Source organism: Athene cunicularia (assembly GCF_003259725.1).
Source record: "Athene cunicularia isolate RWA chromosome 2 unlocalized genomic scaffold, athCun1 chr2_part1, whole genome shotgun sequence".
Lineage (NCBI taxonomy): Eukaryota > Metazoa > Chordata > Aves > Strigiformes > Strigidae > Athene > Athene cunicularia.
The window spans coordinates 108,377,736-108,405,149 of record NW_020799095.1 but is presented as its reverse complement, the minus strand read 5'-3'; the positions used below and the strand labels follow the sequence as shown (position 1 = coordinate 108,405,149).

Genomic DNA, 27,414 nt, shown 5'->3' with positions numbered 1-27,414 from the left:
TAAACAGGTCTTTGCAAGACCCTTGCCTGCTGTCCTTCTCACCCATTCCTCAGCTTAAAGGCATCATGCTGTTTGTAGATCAGTTGGGCAATGTTAATTTTGCTAAAAGAAATATACTGAGGTCAGCTGTTAGCGGAGAGCAATGCTTCCATGTAGAAATAGTAACTGGGAAAATATGAGTCAAGATCTGACTTCCTTTAAGCATGGGAAAATGTCAAGCAGCTAAATTAAAGAAAATCCAAGTGAATAAACACCAAAGTAGTGACCTTCTCTCTGCCCTCTTCCCTCTCTCATTCCCCTGATTTTCATGCATGTTTGATAAAACATAACCCATTCAGGCTGTGAGAAGGGGAAAGATGCTGGCACCAACATGGCTTTCAGCTTGGGCAAGGGACTGAAACAGCCCCTTTCATCAGAGTGCTGCCGTGAGAGCTGATCACTGCCCTGCCCTACGCCTCCCCACAGGAGAAGTTCATGGTACATGCAACCTCTCAGTCATATAAAGTCTGACACCTGCAATAAATAATATAGCTTTATGCTTTTTATTCGGAGCTAGAGAACTATTTTAAGCTGCTATTAAATCATACACTGTTAAATTGTTCGCTCTACAGGATATACTCAGGCACTCCCAAAACACTGTGGGGATAGGGCAATATAAATTCCTGCTATGGCTTCAGCTGCTGGAAGTGAAAATGTTTTAACACCAGTCATATAAAATGTCATGCCGTTAGCACCTCACAGTTAGTATCACTTAGCTGAAATTCAATCAGACTTCACAAAACAGTCATTTTTACAAACACAGCTGGGTGAGTGATACTGAGAGACACAGTGCCCTTTTCCATCCACTGCTTCAAAACCCCTGGGAATGTGTATCCACATAAGAAAAAAAAAATGCTGGAGCCCACACTAAACTGCACACGGCTTTTGACTGAAAACCTGTGTTAGGTAGATGGCAAGGATGGAGGGGGCTTGAGTGCTGTTAAAAGTGAACTGCAACACATCCCCCTGGTTGTTTACAGTGGAAAGTAACCTGAGGGCTGGTGTTTCCCTCACCCTGGCTTTATTTTTAAAATTCAGGTGGATTTCTTAACTCTTCCCACAGCGTTTATTTTGACTACTGTAGTGGCTGCCACTGCAGCCCTGACACAATTTGGCAAATAAGTTCTGAAAAAGACAATAGCAGCCCATTGCAAGAGAAGTGCAGCACTGCCCTTGAGATTTTTATAAATTTCTGCCCTGGACATAAATAATGTATCAGAATACTAAGCTATTTGTTCTTTTCTCGTATCACCCCTTTCTAAGAGACATTATCATCAGAGAGACATCAGGGGCAAATTACGTTTATGAGGAATAAGCCCATTACTGATGGGAGAATGGAGGATTTAATACTTATAATTTCTTTAATGATTGGTTTTAGAACATTTAAATGATGGATGAAAGGGAAGTTGAATATATAAAGGCCAGATGCTCTCCTGTTTCTGGAATCATCTGTACCCACTTCAGCAGAAATGCAGATCTCTAGTCTTCCAGAGGCAGGGCACAGAGTAACCTGGAGATGCTCCAAGGTCCTTAGAGGTTGCACCCCCTGCCCGTCAGGCAGGGGATCTGGGATCTACAGCTATCTCCTTTCACGAATCTGTGAAAAAAAACTGTGAAAAAATTTCTGGTTCCCAGCTTCCTCTTTTGCTTGCCCTTTTTCTCAGCTCTCCTTTGCCTTTGATCTCTGTTCCGGGGAACACCAACAACAGTGGGAACTTTCAAAGATGAGAAAAAAATGGACAAAATTTGCTTCCTATAGTCAAGTCACATTCAAGGAATGAACTTCAGAATAGGCATTTTATTTACTAAAAGTAGCAGATGCCTGCCAGTACTTCTCTGGAATTTTCCCACAGGAGAAATGCAAAAGCTGTTGCACACCAGTGCTTACCCTTGTGTCTGCTTTGCAGCTATGACTGAGATCTTGTGTTTATGATAAACAGTGCTTTCTTATCTGTAGCCTTCAGCATAGGAACAAACTGTTTGGGAAGAACAGGGACATGAACATTTGGAGTCCCCTGTCCACTAAAAAACTCTCTTTTTATACTGTTTGGGCAGTATCAAACAGAAATTATGAAGAGCAAGTTGAAATAGAAGGATATTAGGGAATGCCTGATTTAAGAGAGATGAACACTTTAGTTACATTTTGCTCATCTAGCCCCACCTCAGCCCAAGTTTGTGGGAATGGAGTGCTATCAGGATTGGATTCCAGCTTAGTGGTTATCAGGAGAAATGTGGTTTTCACAGCTAACAGCCTCAAACCTGCTATGATAATCAGTAGTGACTTCTTGCTAATCTCAGCAGAGAAATCAAGCACCAAATTGCTCCCAAACCTCGGCAGCTCCACCAGTTAAGGACTAAGGCATGCTGAAAAGGGAGCTACTGCAGCCACCACAGGTATGTGGATGGCTTCAGTTTTTATGTTGTACTTGGTTGCAGCTATTAATGTTCTTGTGCCTTCTAGGAAAACTTCTAATGTATTTCACTTAAGCCACCATCCCTAGTCAACCTGCTATGGATTTTAAGTTAACCCTTGCTAAACCGGAAAAGATTCCTCACTATCAACTGTCATGCATGCTTAGGATAAAATGCTTGGAATGAAATTTGGCTTTACAGAAGCTTTAGCCCATTGCTCCCTCTGCCGGAACTGAACTGGGATGACATATGGGGAAAGCCTGTCTCACTGCCTCATACAACGACATGGATTAGAAGAACTCATTATCCTTTCTCAGGGAAGGGCAGGAGAGAAAGTTCATAAGCATTAGATGAATTGTCAGGCTGCTCATTCCAACTGAATTCCTCCAGGAAGTAATTTAATCCTGTTTCTCTCAACAGATCATGAAATGGCATAGTGTAATGGGGATCATTTAATGGAAATTGTGAGAGTAATTCCTTAGCATCATCATCTGGTATTCAGCCAGACTATTACTATTGGAAGAAAACCCCCTCATAGCTCATATCTCAGCCTGAGAGATATCTCAACCTCATATCAGCCTCAAAATGTGCTTTCGCTTATACTGTCCAGTGAACGTTTTATATGATAGGGAAACTCTTGCCGTGTTGGTTGGAAACTTCTCTTTTGTGAATGGAAGAACTTTTAATACTGCAGAATCAAAAAAGACAGTCCTTACATGGAGGTGATGTTTGGTCAGATTTATTTTTTTGTGTGTAACAGATTGATGCTCTACAAAAATTAGCCAAAATATTAGTTTTATGAAGGTGAGCATTACCTACAAACTCTGCATGCTCTACCGCAGACAGACCACAACAGACTTGTGACTGTACTTCTGCTGATGAAAGCAAGAGGAAGTGTGTTTTGTTAAAAGGAAACATTTTTATCAGACTCATAAATCATGCTGCTGTTTGAAAAGTGTTTTTGTTTTTTTTTAAGCCTAGTATCTGTCCAAGATCCATTTCAATACTAAAATGCTCCAAAACAATTAAATCTTCTAAAATTTACCATTAATAATACAAATACTTGCCCCTTTTCATCTAGGTTGCAGAAGACATTTAGAAACTTCATTATTTTCCTGAAGACTCACAGGACAGTTATTATCAGCGTCTACTTTAAAAGATGTGCACACAATGCCCTGACTTTTTCTGGATAAAGTGGGATTTCAAACTTATCGCCCTGGTCTACCTTAAACTCAGCTATGTTTTTAATAAAGTTCCAAAATTCTCATTACATTTTCAAAATGTTATCTATGAGAGAAGTATTCTTCAATTCATATTCTAGATTGGTTTCACTACATTTGGATGGTGGCTTCCATATCTTGCATGTTCTTATTTAGACGAGTGAGAAAAAGATTAAGACTCCTTGTAGCCATGACCTCACTTTCTAGAGGGCTGTGATGTTTACTTGTGAAAATTGCTTCAAGATACTTGAAAATAATGTGTGAAAGAACTGCAAAATATTAATTTTGGTCAAAAGAAAACGCACACATTTCAAGCAAAGGAAGTAAAATACATCACAGGAAAACAATCACATTTAGGAGTTAGTGAAGCCTCCAAAAAGGAGGTAACTTAATACCTGTTTCAATTCTTCTTCCTAAAGAAAAAGAGGATCAGCACATATGATTAGCCAGGGTATAGGTGAAGAAAAGAAAACAGAGCCAAATTTGGAGTACAGGGTTAAAGGTACAGTCGAGATAGTTGAAGGTACGTGACCAGGTTATGGTCCCACCTCTGCACACTTTGAAACACCAGAACAGTGTAAAGTGTGCAGAAAGCAACTACCATTTCCTACCCCAAATTCTCTTTGTCTAGGCAGTGCGATTTACAGCAGGCAGCCCTGACTGCTAGTTGTAGCACTGCAAAATTTCATAGGTACAGTGAAAAGTATCCTGTCTACTTTCAGCTCCCAAAAATCTGCTGGCTACTCATTGGGCTCTGCTGCTCAGGTGCCAACAATACCTGTGGCTGCAGAAGCCTGTGCCTGAAGAGGTGCAAATGACATAAGGAGTCAAACTCATCCTTTGATGCAAATACATTGTTGCTAAATGGATTTCAGTGAAATTCTGCTTTTTATCAGAGCCATATCTGACTCAAGTTCCACTAAATTTCCATGCACTCATTTTATTTGGCATGGCCAAACCCAAAACACTCTTATGCTATTCAGAGCACTTTTTTCCAGTGTGAATTTTTGTCATCATCTGTCCTGAGGCACATCAGGTAAAATAGGGCTGGACTCTGCAAACAAAGACACATTTGCCATTTTACCCTAGTCTGTCTTAAAAATGCACATGCTTTTTGATACCTTCATTTTTAACTGAGATCCTTTGTTGAGACACGTTTCATCCATTTAACAAGGGTTTGTTTCTGTATTTATGAAAATGACCAGCTGTTGTTGGGAATCATCGTTAGATGTGGTTGTCAAATGGCACGTCTGACAGAACTAGCAACTGAATGGGCAAAGTTAAAGGAACTAGCAAAAGCAGTTCTGTACTGTTAGCTGGAGTAGTTACTGGAGTGTACAGTGCTGAGTTGTTTTTCTCAGAGTTATTAGTTAACTTGTTTGACATGTTGGTTTCTTTATTCCTTTTTTTTTTTTTTTTTGTATTTGATGTCCTCAGTAGAGAAAACTCTAAAAACACCTGAAACTGGGCCACGACATATTTTGTGTTTGGACATTGTTGAATGACCAATCCAGAGACTGCCAGCCTGATATCCAGAGATGTGGCCAAATCCTTCTACAGAAGAACAAAACAGGATTGTATTGCATCATGCTGCAGTATTATTTAAAGGACTGTATTAATTCTTCAACAGTTTAGAGCCTGTCTCTGATGTTCCATCCACTTAGCAGTAGGTGACAATGATGATGCAGTGTTACTACAGGAACAATGTCATCTGAGCATCATTTGAAACGCCTATATAGAAAGGCCAAAGCAAAAAGTAGAAAGGGAAGGAAATCAAGCCATATTTTATGCGTGGAAATAGTCAAGTTCTGCAGAATTCTGTGGTCATATCTCCTCCCTTTCCTCTCTTGCTTCACTCTGCCTGTTTTCCTTGGTAATATCAGATGGTTCCTTACCTTCAGCAGTTTCATGAGGCCTTCTAACTGAACCATAAGCTCCCTCCGGCTTTCCTGGAGAGCAGACATCCTTTGTTCCAGCTCATCCTTCCGCTGTCTAAGAAACAAGCAGATCTGATCAGAGCTTACGCCTCACAGTGTCAGCAGCTTTTAACTGCATTGTTTTCCCAGCCAGACTATGAGGTAGATGCCTATAGACTGCAGGAAAGCAAACACACTGTATTAATTCAGCATAGTGCTTAGGAACGGGGCTACATGAAAGCTAGGGAGTTCCCTCATACTGAGAATATTCATGGGACTGAATATAGTGATTAGGGAAAAGACAGACACTTGACAGACCCTTTTCTAAAGAACAAATGAGGTTCAAACAAATTTCTGTTATATCCCTTGTGGGAATGCCTGGCAATTTTTGTCTTTGGATCTCTCTAGTCAATAATCTCACTAGCTGTCAGGAGAAATTAAAGCCATGCCCTGAAGGACAGGAATTACAGCAGGGGCACGGAACAGAGTGAGATGTAAGAGAAGCTAAGAGTTCAGAAATTCAGTCAGAAAACTACAGTGATCTAGTTTTTTTTTCTTTTTTTTTTTTTTGTTTGTTTGTTTGTTTGTTTTTTTTCCTGAAAGCAAGAGTAAGACTATCACACAGCTGAGATATAACTGCTTGAAAATAGCTCTTTGGACTCGGATTCCAGAGCAGGTCCTGCGTCTATGAATACTGAGCCACTCCAGGAGTGACAGCCTGTTTGTGCCCACAGAAATGGGAACAGTTTTGACTCTGCAGAGCTCCACTGGACAGGACAGGGGTTCAGCACTTGCACATGTTCAAGCACTAAACTGTGAGAGGTCCCCACATAAATACAAAATAAAATTATGGCCTCCTGGAAGCTATGATGTAATTAACAACATTACTGTTGAAAAATACACATATAAAGTATATTTTATATACTACTGTATTACAAATAACATAAAACCACTGTTAGCCTTGTACTATCTCTAAAATATGACAATTTAATCCTAAATAGAAAGAATCAACAAGGCTAAATTTCCTATATTTAGGGAAATATGAAACCCTGATTTTCAGCCTTCTCTGTAAGTAAGCAGTTACTGATATAAGCAATATTGATTTCTACACATTTACTCATGTGTGCTCTCACCTATATAACACGATCAAATAATAACACTGCCAGGTTGTATTTATGCTTCTGGAGGATTAATCTATTTTCTGCTATTTTCTGGGCATGTATGTAAAGGTTGGAAATGCTTTGAAATGTACAAAGGCAACTGAATTTAAGAAACTGCTAATAAAAATAACATATCCTATCCATGTAATTCAAAGTGGCAGGTCCTAGCACAGACCTTGCTGGGTTTTAGATTCATTCTACAGGAAAGAGCATCTAAGCAGCATGTGATGTACAGACTGCTCCTCTGACTTTTTTCTCCAGTTGTACTCCAGAGCAAGTTCTTGGAAGTAACGGGCTTTCCAAGCTGTCTTCAAGACAGGACTGGTAATGTGAAGGAATGCTGTGTTCAGAACCTCGTTTCAGCGAGCCTGCAACACTACAGCAGCTAGTGAAAGACTCTGAGACAGGTACCCACAATGTAATTTACAGATTCCAGCATTTCTTAATATTATATAAACTAAATTGCCCTACTACCCTAATTGCTTCAAGCCCCAAAAATCTATGGGGTAACAGATGTACATCAGTGCTGCTCTTCTGAGTTCTGCTGTTTTACACATGATAAGAACAGCCTCGTGACATCTCACATGTCTAGGAATTTGAGGTGGATCTAAATTCCACAGTATGTCAGAAGCCAAACTTCTGCCTTTCTAATGGTGAACATTTTAGAAGGTATGCAAAGCAGTATAGACTCACAGATTAAAAGTTATTTTCTGACTCTGACACTGCATATTAAATCAGAAAAGATATCATAATTGAGGAACTTGGTATCACTGCCTTAGGGACATCCTATGTCAGGAAATTCAAATAAGGATATTATGGTTTTAATATGTGTAGCAAAATTGAAAAGAGGGAAAAATTAAGTAGTCAGTCCACTAACACTGCACAATCATTTGATTTTTTTTTCAAAAGGATAATGAATTTTATTTGTCAACTACATAGAAATCTAATCTCCTAAACCTGCTTAAAACAGACTTCAGGCTTGATGCACAGGAGCTACATTATTGGTATATATTATGCAGTGTACACTTTTTCATCACAGTCAGTTTTGTATGTCTCACAGAACATCGCTTGCCTGTATATAGCTAGAAGTAGTTACATACTAAAATCGCTCACAGAAATGAAGAAGCTAATTTGTCTTCAGATTGGAAAGCAAATGTAGCTGTTTATGAAACAGGAAAATATTTTAGTGTGGAAAACTCAATAATAAAACTATACAGTATTTGCAAAGAAAAAAATTAGCACAATTTCTTACAGTAATTTCCTTTGGTTATAAATCAGACCACTAAAATATTACTTGTGTGAGGAGCGGCTAAGCGGCCAAAAATGGTCTTTAGTCTTCTCATGGGAGAATTGCTCTATGCAGGGGGATAAAATTTAATCTAGCATTGTTTCACTAAAAAGAAAGTGTTTACAGTCTATTCATATGAAGTGTTTTGAATAGTTCTTATTGGATTCTCTGTCTGGCTCTCATAACATGAACTTCAGGACTTGCTGGGAGCCTATGGATCTGGGCCAATGACAACTGTACTTCTTCAATGTGATAAACGTGGCAATTAGTAAATCCATGTAGAGTAGCTTTATTAACATGCAGACACATCCATATCAATGTTTTTAGCTTGGTGGGATAATTGAAGAAATGATCCTCTAAATCTTCAGCTGCTACAGATGACATTACTCCTCACTTCCCATGTGAGAAGGAGGATCACTCTGCAGCCTGGTTTTGCACTGTGAAGAGAACTAACCTCTCCTTAAGAGTTCAACACGTGGGGGACATTTCCAAAAATTAACGCCTAATTCTGGCTGTATTTTCATGTAGCTCTGTATTTATGTTAGCATAAAAGACAAGTCTTTGTAGAAGCATTTGTTCTGACACAACGATATTTTTCCACATATAATTAATGGCATTTGGACAGGGCTGTGGGGACCTATTCCAAATGACCTAAGGGCTTAACTCTGCAAACACTAATGCACATGCTTAATTTAATGTAGATGAGTAATATGTGAGATTCCTCATGCATGCTGTTTAAAGCATAAGCTTAATTACTTCTAGGACTACAGCCTGCACCAAAAGTGGAGAAAAAATACACATTGTGTTATTTACATAAAAAAGCCCCAAACCCATAACCCAGGCTTATCTCTTACTTCTCTTATTGAGAATGACTGGCTGGCCTCAGTCATGGCTGGAGGTTTTACTGCTGTGGACTTACCTCAGGAGCCGGAGCTCTGCAAGGAGAGTGGGATTTTGTTGTGCCTTCTCCGGTGTGGGCTGAGACGCTTGCTCATGTTCAAGTCGCAGCCTCTGGATCTCCTGTAGGATTTCTCTTGGGAAGGAAAATAAGCAGAAGACTACAAGTCAGTAATTTTCCACAAAACTAGCCCACTGGTCATTGCAAGAGGAGAAAAAGTATGATTGTATGTAGCTCTTCATCAGTGCAGATATAATGACTGGGCTCCACCAACAAAAGAAGCCCTCAGCAACAGCAGAGGGCTCTGGATATTTTTGAAATAAACTTTTAGGATTTCACGAGAAATATTTCTTCAAGACCACCAAAAATCAGGGGTAGACATGAAATAGTTCTATGATTAATTAAATTGTTCTCTTCTAATTCTTCCCCATGAATATTTCAAGCCCCACATGAACTTAACAAAAATTAAAATAACATATCTATCTGGCCCTTCTTGAGAATCAGAGAAAATATGTAGCTCTTAAAAAATACTTTAAGTGTAAGTAGAGATGTGAGAGTGGTCAACAATTCATGGAGAAGCACTTTAACAGGACTTGTTACGACTGGCTCTCCAGCCCTGGAGTGCTGTCGAAAGACTAATACAAAGCTCCGCAGCAGAAGGTTGAAACCTTTGTGCATTTTGTCTCTTTGCAATGTGCTGGATAGCAGACGGTCAGAAGGCAGCCTCAAACTATGAAAGACGAATCGAGACTGGAGCTGGTGGCTCATTACACGGTGACAGAAGGCAGTGCAGGGTTTGGAATAGGAAACCATCTGGTCTGGGCTGGACTCTATTTTACAGTCCAGCAGTAAAAACAGAGTTCTGCTGCCATACATTTCATGGCATCAGGCAGTCTGATACCCAGGGCCAGATCCTCTGCTGCTAACAAACAGGCATCTCTCCTTTTTTGGGGCTGGCTGGCCTATTTCTCCTGGATACTCTCTCTCAGTCTCGGTCACATCCATACCTAGTGCCTCATTTGATCAGCAGCCTAACTTGCTGCTAACCTTTCTGCAAACCTTTCCCAGGCAGACGGTGTTCTGGGGAGCTTTAATCATCTTTTTCACAAATAAAAGCAGGGGAGCATAACATTACCAGTGTGACTGATCTTTTTATCATTTCATGTTATAGTGCTACAGAAGATCCAATTCACAGTTAATCTGGGTTTGAAACAGGACAGGCTTTTATGTTTTTTTAGCTCTTAACAAACAGCAGATGCAAATAGTAAAGTATCAATGATTATAACACGTCATTGAATAGTACGCTCATTAAAACACAGGGTGGCTATGCGTTTCAAAGCCTTTGTCACATTCTGTGGACCTTTTAGTGTCCTGTGCTTTATCTCAGGGGAGGTGTATGTGCACGTCTAAGCACATTACACAGAAGTAGGTGGTAAAAAATGTTAAGAAACAAACAAATATATACAATATATGGGATTGAACAAAACCAGGTATTTTGTGGATGCTTACCGGTTTTTATTTTCAAGCTCTGCTATCAGCTGCCTTTGTTGCTTGTTTGCATCAATGGTGAAGGAGATATCTGATGCCCCTCTCTGCTGACCCTGCTGCTGTTGTAAAAACAAGAAGGCTGCATTGAAGGAGGAATAGCCAGCATGTACCCATGATTTCAACACAGATCTGTTCTGTGAAATCTCCTTTCAGAAAATGCAGTACCAGGCTTGCCTACACTAAAAAAAGAGCATCCATGTTGTGCTCATACCAATATGGCTCCATTTCTAGTAAAAGCAGGGTAAGTGCTAGAGTAAATAAGACTCAGTGTTTACCATCCTGTCATTCATTGCTTCTTCTAGGACCTTCCTCTGAACCAATCATAAAAGGCAACGGCACTGCTGCAGGCAGTTGCTGTAATATGGCTCTTAATTTTGATACTACAGACAACTACATACACTGAAGCAAAAACCTGTGTCTCTCTCCAAAAAGAAGGGGATGTGTTTCCAGTGCAGTGACGCTTTGTTTTCTTGAAAGTACAGTTTTACTTTTAGTTTGAAAGCTGTACTGAGCTTTTAGTCTGGCTGTGTGGCCCATTTGGCCACATTTTCCTATACACTCTGATGATATTTCAGAAAAACTCTTTCCCCAGTCCTTCTGGTACAGTAGAACCCTTTTTTCCCCAATAAAATGAAGTGGGAATTAAACTATTTCTTACCAAACTAGGCAGTGCTCACTACAGCTTCATTGGACTATGCTCTTTTTTCATGTTCATCAGCAATAACCAAATACTGTTTTCCTTGTTCACACTCCTGTATTTCAGTATTGTATCAATGACAACGCAGAGCAAGACATTTAAAGTTTCACAGCTATCAAAGATATCCATTTATTTCTAACTCCAACCTGAAAGAATCAAACATTAAAAAATACTCTGCTGAGTTACTGCTGTGATCTGAGTGTTTCTCACCATAAAAGCCCTGTGAAATGTAACTCTGCAGCCCCATTTTATGTGATGGCAGGCACCTCCTCCTCCAGGAGGTGGACCCTCAAAAAGGATGAAGATACATCTCGGTGCTAACCTTTGTCAGCACTGTCTGTGGGGAAAGGACAGTACGTTATGCCTGTAACCATTTATGTTTTTTCTGCTACCAGTACATTTTCCCATTAACACTCCAACCACAGGGGAGCAGAGCAGTGCATAAAGAAGAACTGATACACATCAGTGGATGTCACAACTGATATAGGTGGAACCAGGATCTTTATCCTGGATGCCCAGTGTTATTAATCTATTTTGTTCCTTGCAAAACAGAACAATCATCAGCAAAGCTTTCAGAATTTCCACTGTATACCCAATGTGGTGCCACTCTTGTGCTCGGAGAGGTTTCTGTATACAGAACCTTCTGTCTCTTGTTCAAAGAACACAAATGGATGGCAATGAGAAATTCAGTATTTTCCTTCAAAACAGCTCTATTTAAATGTTGTTTCCTAAGTTTCCCCCCATATTATGAACACATGCTATAAACAACTGATTTCTACCAGTTTCTACCCAGAGACATTATTAATGGGAAATCTTGTTCCCATAAAGAATTATCATCCTTCAGAAACAAGACCATCACCTACAGGTTGCCTTACATTTGAAACACTGTGTGTCATGCCTCTGGAAGGGATTGATTTGGACTGGGCTGGCAGACCAGGAGGACCCTCTCTGCCCCTGCAGCTGCAGGTAGTGTGAAATCTTCCGTGACAGATGGTTTTCATTTAACCATCATTTATGGTCCCTTGTTCTATCAAATGTGCTGAGATGGAAAAAAAGTAACTAGGCTGACCTTATTTGTGCCATTTAAGATTTTATATACTTCGATTAGGTTCCTGCTTCATTCTGTCTTATTCCTGAATATAGTTAGTGAGGTTTTAGCCTGTCATCACCTTCTATCTTGGGATACATAGAGCAGAATAATCATTGCTCTGAAATGAAAATGGGAGCTGGGGCTAATGCAAGGGGTCATTACAGTCATCCTGCTGAAGATCATTCTTTAAAATCCTCAGCACTTAGGGCCCCAGTAGCCGTGATATTTGAACTAAAGAGTAAAATGGATTCACCACCCCATTTTTCCACTGCAGTAAATCATTAACCTTTAACCAAAGCTAGTCCAGACAATATTTTCTAGTCATTCCTGAGTTCAAGATGTCAAGATTCCTTTTGCTGTAATTGTTTAAATACCATTGCATTAGTATATAGATTATATGCATTAGTATGTGTACTCTTCAGTTTAAATGGACTGCATAGAAGTGTTATTACTAAAGCATAACAGTTTCTGATGAAAAGGATAGGGAAAAATAATCTATTAATCATTAAGACTGTCAGATGTAGTTTCCCTGATCTTGCCAAGCCCCTGGAACACAACAGAAGGAAAGTACCTTCCTTTAATTAAAACACTTACTGATGAAGAAGTTTCTGCTGCCAGCCTTGCTGCATACCTGGCGATCAGCTTATGTTCTTCATCCAGGCGACTTGCGCTGTCAAGCACGCTGTTCAGGGTTGGAGGGGAAGGAGGGAAGACACGTTAATACATGAGAAAAATGACCAGTGCTCTGTCACACTCTCCACTCACACCCCCTCACTGCAGAATTTAGAAGCAAAATGTTGCCAAATTAACAATGGCAGATGTTAACTGAGCAAAGGGGAGAAATGGAAGGGTGATTTCCCTGGAATGATCAGCTCTAGGGGTCAGACAGCACCTTCCCTTAGGGGGAAAACAGCAGCAGTCTGCAGACACCTGGCCAAGGCTGTGCAAGATGCAACTCATAGACTACTTTGTCCAAAGAGGGGTGAGGTGGTTAGGACCACCAGTCAGCATTTGTTTTTACTTCTCAGTTTAATCATATCACCTAGAAGAGTGATTATTTTTTGGAAAGTGGATTAGCAGGAACCTCTGTGTTTGTTTAGAAGCTTTGTCAGATTTACAACAGAAAACAATACCTAGGACAGTTCTGCAGGCCAGTTACCAAGGCCTCATGGACCACAGTTTGGAACCACTGATCTAGAAATTTATAATCAGACTTTCTCTTTTATTCTTGATTTCTTGATATTTGGGAGTAAGATTTCAGAGAATCTCATAATGGTGATCAGAGTTAGAACTGAACAGCAAATGCATCGAATTCCTTTAAAATATTGCAGCTTATTACTTGTGTACCACCTCTGATCCCAGACTTGGACTTACTTTAACTTAGAGCCAACTCCAGCTGCCAGGATGCAGCACCAACCATGAAGAGCTTTGGTCACATGTGCAGAATCTCCATGACAATTACTCAGAAAGTATATGAACTAAACAGTAAATATGCTGAATTCCTTTAAAATACTGTATCTTATAACTTTTTTTCCCCATAAGAATATCAAAGGCAAGTATTTCTCTCCTTAGATTGATCCTTTGCCAGCTGTCCTTATTTTAAATGGAGGCTACTATTTAGTCAGATGAGGAGGAAAAGGTGATATAGTAAGAAACGTTACTATTTCTAAACATTTAGAAGTTTGCCAAGAACCCTCAAAACTAATAAGCACACTAATAGAATGATAAAAAATGAAATCTAAAGAGGCCATACTTGACCCTGGATAATCACAGGTTTCAGAATCCTATATTGCATTACTCATATTATATACAAGAGAAAAAAATTGAAGCCCCTAAGTAGAGGTGAGAAGAATCCTTCGCTGTGTGGAATACAAGACAGCCTGCAGACTATCCCAGACAGAGGTAACTCTGACCTCTTTTCTTATCCCTTGGCAACTGTCTGATGTTTTGGCTGAAGGAGACAGGTACACACCTCCCCACACATGGGCTCTTCAGGGCATGCAACTGGTTGCTGGCAAATGAGCTTCATGTTTCAAAAAAGAGTGCAAAGTAAGGCTTATTTTGGGCATGGGAATCTTATTCTGATTTTTGCCAGAAATGATATGCTGAACTTGAAAAGCCTTCCAGATGGAAACTACACATGTGCAAAAAGTTCTATTTCTGAAGAATTGGCATCTTTAAAAGGAAAAGGAAATATTTCTCAAAAATTTCTGAGTGAGTTCATATCCCCAAATACCTCAGGGAACTACAGTGTGCATCTTTTGGTTGACTTGATTAAGTCCACTGTGATTTAGAAGTCATGTTTGAAAGATGAGGAGTGGTTGATATTAATTGATCATTAAACTAAAGCTGGGAGTCATGTGGATTTCTTATGGCTTGCTGAGGTAAGGGAAAAGAGACAAACATCATCTTTTTCTCCTTCTGACAATAACCTGTGAGACCACAAGCATGAAGTTCAGAAAAACAGTAAAGCCGTGAAAAGTTAGACACAGAGGTGTTCTGTGTAAGCTAAGCTTGTGCTGCAGACTACACATAAGACTACTACACATACCACTCTAAGGTGGTAGAAGAACACTGATTTTTTGGTTTTGGTTGTGTTCAATTAATTTTGTTATATACATAGCTTAAGTCTATGCTTACTCAGATTCTTGTGGGATAATTGATTTACTTGCTGAAGAGCTAAACGTGTTTTGCTAAATTTATACAGTTCTGCTTCTTGCCTACTCACGCTTACTGGCCTGATAAGTCATCCAGAGAAAGAAAGGGACAAGCAGCACTTGCAGACACAAACCAGGTAATTAGGGTTACTTTCATGACAGTGTAATTAATTTTTAATTTTTCCATAACGACGAGAACATCACATCCTAACAGATGGCTGTGAAAACAGCAAGCATTCAGTATCAACTCTCTTCTTTATAGAGATGTGCAACCACATTATCCACCCTGGAAAAATAATGGATTATGGTTTCACTTGTTGGTATAACACAATCTGCAATACAGTGCTGAGATGCGAGTTAACCCCTGAGACAATGATTTTATACTGAATGAAGCAAGCCACCGCAGCTTTTTGATTCTTACTTGCTGTTTAATGTCTTTGATATATATTTATGTGTAGGTGGATGCCATAAAATAGATGTAGCTGCGTGTCAAATTTGGTCTATGAATGCCACAAATCACTGGCCCCAAATCTTTGTAAATTGAATTTCAATGTCTGGGATAAATTTAGTTCTGGAATGTACCCATTCTATGTGATCATTAAACAGAGAGGTAGGCATAGTAGCATTAGCCTCAACTGACAAGACTTTTATGTCTCAGAGTTCTGATTTGCCATAATTCACTTCTGTTTTACTTCAGCAACTTCATGGACAATGATACAGTGAAATACACACAAGCTTTAAAATATTAGTGATATGTGTGCAGAATTTGGGACCCTCAAGAGAATGATTCAGGCATCATTTTGAAAGAAACTGAACATTCTGCATACAAATGTCCTGCTGCTGATCCTTCTTTTCTAAAAATGTTAAACAACACTTTTTAACACTGCTTCTCCATTAGTGACCATTTGTTTAAAGACTTTACAATTATTATATGCTATTTATAATAGCAATAATTGGTCTGGCAGAATTATCATCATTCAGATGTAGAGTGAATATCCAAAATTATTGCCTGTATAATAGAACTCCTTTTTTAGGCTTTAGTTGATCTATGTAATATTCTACAGTCTAAGGGAGACACATTAAAAAAAAGGATCTCAAACCTGCAGGCAAAGGATGAAAAATCTGATAGTCTGCGAACAAAGGAGTGACACTGGAGGATCTTTGCTATTTGTCAGGCTTTAGACGTGTCAAATCAGCCTGTTCTGCAGTAGGCACCCTGCTGTAGGTGATACGGATATCCTCTGATGGTCTTAAAATTGTGTCACCACTGGTTAGAAAAGTCTCAGAAATGTCATTCTCTTGTGAAATTTTGCAGTAGAGGTATCAGTGTGGTCTTCATGACATGCTCTTATTCTACAAAACTTAATAAATAATAAATAATTTACTATAGAAAATACTGACAAATCAAAGGGTAGGTTTCTAAGACTCAGGGCTGTAAGAACAGTATTCTAACAGCAACCCACCAAATGTATTCTGAGGATTGTTTTATCTGTGACACTTCCAAAACTGTCCTGCTTTTAGGGCACTTTAAACTGAGACACATCATCTGAGCCCTCTGCTATTGTTAATTTAATTTGCTATTTACTTTAGAATTACCAAGATTTTACCATCAAAATGTTAATAACACTCAGGTACATGGGTATAATCATAAAAAATAACTGTTCAAGAGAGCCAAGTGTCTATACATTTCCTCTATAATCAGTGGGTCTCTGAATGCCTTTCCCCTTTCAAAGGAAGATTAGACCAGCCTTCCTAGCTAGTTAGTTGTGCACACCCTCTTAACAAACATTTTAAAAAATACCATAGAATAGCATGGCACTTTTATAGTACAGAAATATGACTCACCACAGAGTATAACATAAAATCAGAAAATAACTTTCTATGGAACAAAAATAACCTCCTATTTATATTTTGTCTTATTTCCTCTGCACCTGAAAAGAAAAAGACTGAAATATATGGAATTAATATTCAAAACTAGGTAAAGACTCTAACTTATATGAACAAAAAGGAAAACTATCTGCAGTTAAAAGTTCTTTTTTAGAATCAGACACTAAAGATGAACTAAATTAAGTATTAAGTATTGGTTTTACATGCTAAAGCACACTTATGATTAAATTAACCAAAGCATCTGGCTAAGGGATACTTTTTCTACCCATACAGTTACTATAAATAATGAATTAAGTTTTTCTCTTGTTTCTTAATTTGGCCTGTAGTGCTGGATTCTAAAAAACTCTCAAGTAGCTTATTAGCCTGTGAGGGATGGAAAGGAAAACTTGTACTACTAGTTGTGGTATCAAGTAACTGCAGATGAAAAAAAAAAGATAAGCAGTGCAAATTAATTAAATAATCCCCCAAATATAAATACTAGCCTTAAAACACACAAAAAAGACATACTAGGCTATATAGGACTGATCATTAGCTACTATAAATTAGTCTAAGTATCTAATAAACCCACTCGTTTTGTTTTGAAATGCTACTATATAGCTCTTCAGATAATTTTATGTATTATGCTCACAAAATATTTATGTAGGTTTTTCTTGCAGATGAAGGTCCAGCTACAATCATTCCTCTTTTCATCTTTAGCTGCCAGTAGCACTTGAAAATATGTGATGGCATGTATGGGTATGTACACATGGTATTTAGCAGGCAGATACAATAGTTGAGCTGGCTAGCTGTGGACTCCTCTAAATCACAAGATACCTGATTATGCTTAACTACATGCTTTACTAAGGTTACCAAATCTTGTTAAACTGCAGGGTAAAATAACTTGAACTCAGTGGGATCCTAGCACAGTTGTGTGGGTTTTAAGCAAATTCATCCAGCCACTTTGGGGTGTGGGCAAAAGGAGTTCACACCTTTACCTTGAAGATGCCACCCCAGGCTATATGAGATGCAGCAGCTGAGCCTCCTGCAGAGGCCTCACCTACCTCATCTGGCAACTGGATTCACACAGGAGCTTCAGGATGGCAACACTTTGTTGTTCTTGTCTTTACCAAAATACAACTATTCCCTTTCCCTGATAGCAGTCTCATTGAAACAAAGCAGAAAATGGCAATGCAGCACAGTTTGATGCATGACTAAGACTGCTGTCCCTCTTGGTTATGTTTCTGTCAAAATCTAATTGGTATCTTATATAAATAACTGAGATTGTTTCTCACTGAGGATGCTGTGGCTGCAGTGATTTAATGTCAGTAATCAGACATTATGTACTACGCTTTGCATCGGTTATTTAAACAATTTAGGCCATTATCACTCACACTCTATTCATCCCTCAAAAGCATTAAATCTGAAGGATGTTATGGCACATAATTTTTATGTGCATATTTGGATACAAACGTACTATGACTTGGTAAGGATGGCTCAAAGCCTTGAAGGAACAGGTTAGAATATATTGGATAAAATTTAGAGGATGAAGATGGTAAGGATGGGACTAGGCACTCACAAGGGGATCAACTGGTGGTCCTCACTGAAGCTAAATGAATCACAGATGTGGCATACAAAACTCCAAACGTGGCAAACCAGCCTAGCACCAAAAATTACTTCAAACCCATGTCCATTCTTTGCTCACTTCTTGATGAATTGTATCAATTAAGTCACTCATGGTAGGCAGGGCCTCATTTCCTTCTCTCTGTCAAACTAGACTGAGTGGTAGCATGCTCCTGTCCTCAATCATGGATTGGCAATGACTGGTCTACACACGTGCCCCCAGCAACTTGTTTTCACAGTGTAAATATTACTCAGTAAGTCTGCTTTCTGGAAGTGATACTCCAGGAATGAAATTCCCCTTCAAAATGTTTTATTTTGAAGAAATGGTTTTCATTTTCCTCACTAAAAACTTGTTTGCCTTTTTATTCCCTCACTGGCACATTCCAGTGGGCTACAGAGTAAAGAAGCAGATCCAGAACAATGAAGGGAGACTTTTTTTTTCCACTGGGCATGACAAATTACTCCCATTTTCAACTGGAGCTACTTACAGAAGTTAATTTTGTAAGACCGCAGAGAACCACTGCATCAAACTCTCCCAAATGAAGCTGCTTGTTGCCTTCTACATGTAAGAATAAATGGGGAGTTTCTCCTAACCTGGCAAATATTCTGTAGTAGCAGTACAAGAGACCAAAAGGTTCATGATGAGCAAAAGAAACCTCATGAGCATAGTTTTGTTAGAAACACTGTACAGACTTCTGCTCAGCGCCGCATTGTCTAGGGCCATATACTACACTGCTCACCATCACCTTGCTGGTACAGAGCTGCAAAGTCTAGAGTTTTGTTGTGCTTGGAGAGGTGAGCCAATGTTTCCCCTCCCTGGGGTAGCCTGCTGCAGTGCCATCATCCACAAGTGCTAGGACAGCAGGTGGGTTTAGGAGACAAAGCTCCATATTCACTCCAGCAGAAGCAATGAACTATGTTCAAGACAACCATTAAAAAACCTGTCATACCTGAGTCTGAATGAGATAAGTGCCAATTTATACACAAGATTCAAACAATGCAGAAATCAGGCAGATTTAAACACAATGCCTGACATATATTAAAATTGAAATTAACTCTTTTCTTCACTAGGTTAATAAGCAATTTCCCATTATTACTATTATAATTATTTACATACTATTACCATTTCTTACTTGCAAGGTAAGGTGAAGCTACAAATTACATACACCTCAAAAATTATTACCTTGAAAACCTGGACTTGTTAGTCATCATTGTATGAAAATTTCTGTACCACCACCAAGTCCTGCGCTGACTAGAGCACAGCATCTGAAATCAACTTTGTACAGCCATTCTTAACTAAGCAATTATTTGCTACTTAACATCACTAGAGGGAATAAGAGCAATTGCCACAATCCATCAACTTTGGGAGGACATACCCTGTTTTCATACACATTGCCTTTAGGTTAGTGCTCATAAAGAGCTGCTTCAGCTTGTAGCCAAGAGGAAACAGTGAGAGCATCTGGCCGACCAACGTCCCTTTCCTGGGTTCCCCAAAGGTGCCAAACCTGCACTAACCGTGCGGGGTTGCTCTGCAGCATGTTGACATACAACCCGATGAGTACATGTTCATCGGCCAGCCTGTCTGCAACATCGAGGCTGTACTGTAACCTGAAATGGGGTTGAGGGGAAAGAGGGTGCAGTCCGGACAGACAGAGGGAAATAAACAGAGAAAGCAGGAGCAAGTAAGATTGTGAAATGGGAATTTAGGAATGAATATTTAAGTGTTCTTAGAAGAAAAAAAAAACCAAAACCAAACAAAACAAGTGCAGAAATTATTTTGTTATTATTGTAATTTATATGTTAAGTATTTCATGGCTTAGGATGGTAGAATCCCGCTTGATTACACAGCCAGTCTCAGAGGTCAGTGAGAAGACAGACTGGGCCAGGGACTGGCGCTGTACAGTACCACTTATTTCAAAATACAGCAGATTGTGAGGTCAGCACTATTTAATATACTGTGTACTGCATATATACATTAAATATACATATGTTACACACATGATTAACATACTATAAATCACAAGCTGGATTTGTTTAGAAGTGTCTGATCAAGACCTCACTCATTCAGGTGTACATAAAAATACTTAAAACACACCCTACTAAGCTCACTGGGTTAATTGGTTATCAGAGTTTTCTCAGGAAAGACATTTATAGAATATATTAAATGCAGGAGGAATAGAGGAAAAGGTTTTGGTTTAGCTGTGTTAGTGCAAGCTACAAACATACTCTCTCTTTAACTTACCCTTTTCCTTTCAAGAAAGCTGGAGCAGCCCTAGCCAGAAGTTTGCTCTGCTCTACTTCAGTATTCTTGGAAGGAGAGCTAGTTAATAAGACAGGAAAACTAAGAAAAGGGTAAACAGTGATGTCTGAAATTCATTACAGAACAGGGTTTGGAGAAACTCATTCAAGCACCCTGAACTGAATAAAAATAGCAACAGAAATGTTAATGAAATTTTAGAAAACTTCGGGACATGCAAAGTCAGGAATCAAGTTTTCACTCCTGTTCTCCAAAAGCCTTCACTACAGATCCAGTGATGGAATACACCAGTTTAACCTCCAGAAGTACTATTCTGTTCATTTAAAAAAATATGTAGTTCACAAAACCCACTTTTTTTTCTCCAATTACAGTATTTAATGGATTGCAGTAACTGCATCTTTCCCAGTGCTTAAATACCTATGTTAATAAGATAACACTGGCTAAAAATGGAGAGATTGATATGACAGTTTTTCTTTCATGCTGCAGCATTTTTGGTTTAAAAAACAACAAAGCAAACCAAAAATATATTTTACTTTCTGCTTTTAAAAATTTGTTCACCTTTATTTTTTGGTTTAGCTACTGATACTGTAAATATCTTTGATTGAAAGATGGGTATGTGAGCATACATGCACCTGTGCATCCAGGGGTGTGTGTCTGTGTATACAGGCAGATGATGTTGCACAAATGTGATACCTGATGAATCCGAGCAGATGTGGCTCTAACAGACTGAAGATCAAAACCTTTAATATTAGGACAAAGAAGGAATCAGATGAGGTGCGTGTCATTCCCCTCCTTTTGGAAGGTAAAGGTTGGCAGCAAGGTTCTGAAAAGGCTGGTACCAAAGGGTGTCCTAAGAACCCAAGCCCTGTTGATTTATAATATATCTGGAAGATAGCTAAATGAAATGCTGTAAAAAAAAAAAAAAAAAAAAAAAAAAAAAGCTTGCTTCACATTTCTATGTCCATTAGCATGATACTTCTGTGTGTTGTGCTTTCACTGAAGTAATATCCACGCAGATAAACACGGTCCATGCAATTTAGAAGGATACGTTTTCCACCCATGTGTTCCTCCCAGTTACAGAAGGCAAACGCATTCAAGGGTGTGCCACTTCAGCCAAAAATGCAGCTTTAGGCTCTTAAAGATAAGTAAGTTGCCACAAGGGGACATCAGAGACCCTGGGGCAGATTTTGTGCTCTGCTTTCTAACAGTGCAGTGTGATGCCCCCTCTACCAACTGTAAATTCTCCTCTCCTATGTTGCAGAAGCAACATAGTTAGGGTGGAGGGACAGGCAAGCAAATGTTACACACTGAGCAATCGATACAATGTCTATCAATGGCCATCTTTCTTCCTTGATTAAGGAAACTTGTATCTTCTAACTATGAGTTGGAACATAACTTCCATGAGTTACTTCTAAGCTTTTCTGATGTTTGGGTGTCTCCTCTGGACTCTGTCATGCTGGTTAGCGTATTTGTCCCCATGCTGTTGCCCTGAACCTGGAGGTGCAGACCTCCAGGCAGATGTCTCCTCCTCCAGGGAATGAGTGTTAATAGCTTTCCACATGATGTCCCAGGGTCAGACAATCTAACAATCACATTGCTGACTTCAATTAGTTTGTGGTTCACTGCAACTACTAGGTCCTCTGTTAAAATATTTCTGTCCATCCAATTATGCTCCATCTTTTATTTGATTATTTGCTTCCTTGCTACAGCACTGTTCACTTGTAATTACTGAGTTTCCTCTAACTGATTCCAGATCATTTGGACATCAATTGCTATCACTGCAATTGAGCTCATTTTTTAATTTAGAAACTGCTCTCCAAGCACTCTTTCCCGTAACTATTTCAACCTTTGTACCATCTACAAATTGCATGCATTCACTCTATTGCTCCCACTAGGTCATTACAAGAAAGAGTGTGTAGTGTCTGACTTAAGATAGCCCTCAAGAATCCCACCTCGTATGTCCTCATCCTAGAATGACAGCAAACTTCTGAAAATGTAATTACTGATTTTCAAGGCTGCTCTTATACTAACTTCCCCTAGTCCATACTTCCTTTGTGTACCTCTGTGTCATCTGGGAGTATATCAAAAGTCCTTTTAACTGTATCGTATCTGTCGCTTCTTTTTTACCCACTGGACCAGTTATCCTGTCAATGAAATAAATTAGTTCGGTTTGACATAATTTGTTCTTGACAAATCCATGCTGGTTATTTCTCATGGTTTATTATCCTCCAGGTGCTTACTAATTCGTTCATAATTTCAATATCTTTGGATACCAAGGTTAGGCTGTCTCTTGTATAATCCCTTCAATCTTTGTCCCTGTTTCTGCCATCAACCTTCCTTCATTCAGAAGAGCTGATGTTCAACCTTCTTGCTCTTCCACATCTTCCTACATCCTCCACATAGTTCCCAAAATACAGCTAATACTTCAGAGATTGTTTTGGCCACACTGAGTTTCTCTGAGTCCTACCAACTGCAACAAGTATTTTAAAGATGTATTCCTGTTAAACAGAAACATTTTGTAAGATGTCAAAGAATGCTTCCCCATCCAAATTAAGAGACAAAGCCTCCAACTCTGAGCAGATGTCTACAAAGATGTAGACCTAACAGTATTGGTGTAAATGTTACACCCTCTTTAGTGGCTACTAAACAATAACATATAAACCTTTCCTTTAGCAGGTAGAATATTGCCAATGAAATAAGGAAGATTTTTATCTTGTTCTGAAAACAATATATGAAGGCAACATGCAGTTCAAGTCTACCACACTCCTTAGAGACAGAAGCATGGACCACAGCATGTTTTGCGCTGAAGTTAGCTGTTGTCCAGAAATTCTCCCTAATCTTTTGCTATGCCCAGGTAGAATATCGAATTCTTTTTTGCTTTTATGTGGAGTTCAAAAATGGCACCAGCTACTCTGACTCAGCATTAAATTAGACTCAATTTTTCCTTGGCTATAGGCATTTGATATCATAGTGCATTCTTTCTACCTACCACAGAATTGCCAAGTAATTTCCATTTCAGCAGAATGTGCTGCATCACTCCATTTATTTCAGTTTATTACTCCTTTAGAAAAACTAAATGTATTAGCTGTGAGGGGGAGCTGAGAAAAATGCAAGGCAAAACATCCTGTTTCATCTTACCCCAGTTTAGCCCTAGAATTTCATAGCTTAAAGAAGACATTTATTAAGAAAGAGAAATAGATTTTGTCCATTACTATGGTAGCTACAAACTTTAAGGCAGAACTGATAGACTGTAGCTTGGGAACAAAAAAATCTGAATAAGGAAAAAACCATTAATTCAGGGTATAGAGTTATTCCTCTTGACTGGACAGAAGTTTCTGTAATGCCTAATCTACCTGTTTTGACATAACATATCCAATTCATCGGGTTTGCAAGGCCATTACCTACTCTGCAGAATATTCCCTTGTACTGCTGCCCTCTAGGTAATCAGGCATCACAGAAACAAATATGAGATGAAAACCTGAATATTAGTTACTGTATAAAAGTTAGAGGACTTGTGGTTTTAATCACATATTAGCTGTCATCACAGTAAATGACTGTGATTCGGTATCTGGGAGATGATCACAGATTTTTTCTTTTCTAATATAAGTGCTTTAAAGTTGTTCTTGAGCTTTACAGAGCATATTGTTGTTATCAATTTGCACGCTGCATATATTGAGAAGAAAGGAGCTTGTAATTTTTATGCCAGACTCCTCGTGAAAACTCTCTTATGGACATAGTCGCTCAAACTAAGCAAAGCAAGCAGAGAAATTTTAAGGGATTTTGATTCTGAAGTGGTTTGAAGAAACTAAGGAAGCATCTCAGGGAAAGACTGAATTTCACCCCCTCTGAGCTTTGGAATAATTGCACACCCATTCAAAATCAATGCTTCAGACACAACTGAACTGCAAAGAACATAAAATGTTCAATCTCATTTCAGTTGTTCCCCACAATTTGTCTTTGTATTTACTAGTTATCAAAGACCTTTCCTCTAATGAGATTCTTCTTCTTCCTAGTTAATTTCCCTTTTTCATCCATGAGTCCTGAAATGAAGATGATATTGTGCTGAACTTATGAGACCATATCCATTTCCAGCATCAGAATGACTCGGTGTGCTGAATTCAGCATTTCCTGCTATAGGGAGAAACTGGTTGCAAATGGTTATGTTCTTATGTGAACACAACTAGCTGAAATAAATACCATGGGAATGCTACAAATGACAGTCTGTGCCAATTCTACTTTGCATAAACATTCTAATTACACAAAAACTTTCTTTAAAGCTATCTGAAACCTCTAGACTAGATTGCAACACAAATTAAAGTAACCATAAGTTATCTGCAGTGAAAATGCAGCCAGCAGAGCTTTTAGCACTGATTACATTGAGCTAGAAATTTTACCCTGAGTTTGTACAATTTTTATTATTATATGAATCACAGAGCATTTAATATATAATCAGCACAATTGCAAACAGAGCTGTCATAGCCTGTTCCTCTGATGTATGAGAGGATGAGCTTCCACTAATGAGGCCTGATTTTCCCAGGGCAATAATAATAGTAAAACCTAAAAGAATGAACGAAGATACTGTTATTAGTCTAATACAGATTGAAGAACTTGACATTTAGCAGAAAAGTACCTTGGTCTCAGTACTTTCTTACTGAATTATAGCTAATGCTCGTGGATTAATCAAAAAGAAAAAAAGGTCATTATACTCCACAGTAAAAAAAAATGGTGTAACTTTTCTTATCCACCTGCATATTTCTTTCATGCAGAATGAAAAAGGCTCTTCCTTGAGGTCACTAAGATGAGAGGGAATGATGGAAAAAGGGTGCAGCAACCAGAGGCATCAGGCCAAATTCAATGCTCACTATATAAATGGGAAGTCTTCATTAGTTTCAGTAGGATTTAGATCTATCTTTTCTGTGGTCATTTTGAAAAGCAAAGCAAAGGGGTCTGGGGAAGGTTACTGGCAAGAGGCACTAACTGCAGAACAGTAACCACCAGCACTGAGAGCCATGGAAGAAGATGAGGAGGCTGGCTGGGATACCTGGAGTTATTTCCAGGCTCTTGTGTGAGCCTCTTTGTTCCTTGGTCAGGAATGCATCAGGCAAGTCATACGCTGATGATGAAACCATAAAGGTGTATTTTTTTTGTTTTCAAAAACAATGTTCCCAACTTCCTCTAGATACATTAATATTAATACTACGTGGAAGGGTAAAATGAAAGATTTGTACTGTGCAGAAGCAGGAGAAGTTGGCAAAGCTCACAGCCAGCAGGAAGTCTATTCAAAAGACTAATCAGAGCCAGAGAAACCCTCTAGCCCACCAGAGCCTTCCTTAAAAAGTATCTTTAGTAGTTTAGCAGAATTGCTAATGATTTAGTGCATGAGCTACAGAACTACTGCGATTAGTGGTTAGTGCTCTCATACTGACCGTGAATTGTTGTGAAGCTGATTTACATATAGCCTTATAAGAGAATGCTCATCAGCCACAGGACTGGCTGCATTTATACCCCCAAGTAACCTGAATGATTCAAACAATGAAAGCTTGTTAATACCCCAAAAAGTACACACAGAGACCAGCGTGTTCAGAGTGGGTTCATGACAATAAATGCAATTTGTAACTATTTAGAAAGAATACTGATGTGACAGCTGGTAGGATGCTTTATTTTTTGATTTAAAATGTGCACATTAAATCTTTAAGAGTAGAAAATAAAAATAATAAGCTGTCAAACACTTAAAAATCCTGCTAGATCGCTGAAACAAAAGTTACAATAGCTTTGAAGCAATTACACTGCTTGTATATTAACATAACAGGATACTGTTAACTAAAAAAGCCAGAACTGTCTGCTGTATCATGGACTCTTTTTGCTGTGTAAGGATGTCACACTTATAAGGAAGTCTGGGTACCAATAGCTGTGGGATTTTTATTGTCTCCTTCCTTCAGGGGATTCTCTCTCCATCAAGGAGTTCTTCCTCTAGATGAAAGGAATTCTAATGGCTCAGGGATCATATAAGTTTAATCCTGATAGTTGAAGACAGACAGCTGAATTACTAAAGAACATAAAATAATCAGGATTTCTTCACATGTAAAGAAAAACAAGTAGCACAGTAGATAGTGCTGTGATTATTACTGCAGGTCCCTGGCCTAAATGGCAAAGCATCCTACTTTTGTTGAATTAGCACAGGGACTTCTTGGTGATAAACAGAAGCAACAGCTATGCTTTTAAAGAGCATTGTTCTTAATGACCTGTCATTGGGAGGCCACAAATAGATTATCCTGCCTTGCCCCGGCACATACAATTCCATATACTCCAACAATAGAAATGAGTATGTGTTTGCAGTCTCACTGTCTGTACAGGCAGCAGGATCTGGTCTCAGGGGCTGCTTTGGGGCTGGCTTTCAAAAAGCATCTCAGTCACACCCAGTAGCTACTTGCACTAAGATAACACTGACAGCTTACAGTTTATAGCTCCTGGTAGCAAAGTACATAAATCAAAGTAGTAGTAAACCATATTTACTCTGTCACTGCAGTGTGGTACACTGTGGATTTGGTTTTGGTGTTAAAAAATGTAGCCATGCATACTCAGAGATTGTGTTTGGTTATCCAGGAACACTGAAGCATTGACACATACATTAGGAACCAAGCACAAAAATGGACGCAAGAAAGACATATCACTTATCTTTCCCAGTAAAGCGGGAAGTTATTTTTCTGCCGCTTTCTCATCTATGTGCATTGGGAGGCTTACGCAGA

The 27,414-nt window shown here is 38.9% G+C and overlaps 1 protein-coding gene across 15 annotated transcripts in view; it reads right to left on the bottom strand.

Moving 5' to 3' along the window:
• DTNA (dystrobrevin alpha) overlaps window positions 1–27,414 on the bottom strand; it is a 219,957-nt gene that overhangs the window by 15,040 nt on the left and 177,503 nt on the right. For 7 of the 15 annotated variants that reach the window (XM_026841319.1, XM_026841318.1, XM_026841315.1 and 4 more), the window contains 5 exons: window positions 19,927–20,019; window positions 12,863–12,950; window positions 10,443–10,540; window positions 8,955–9,068; window positions 5,567–5,663 (listed from right to left, as the gene is read on the bottom strand). In XM_026841319.1, the coding sequence (XP_026697120.1) occupies window positions 5,567–5,663; window positions 8,955–9,068; window positions 10,443–10,540; window positions 12,863–12,950; window positions 19,927–20,019 (490 nt within the window). Of the gene's footprint in view, window positions 1–5,566; window positions 5,664–8,954; window positions 9,069–10,442; window positions 10,541–12,862; window positions 12,951–19,926; window positions 20,020–20,653; window positions 20,732–26,094; window positions 26,185–27,414 lie in introns of all 15 variants that reach the window. The other 8 variants (XM_026841313.1, XM_026841317.1, XM_026841323.1 and 5 more) reach the window with 5 other exon arrangements.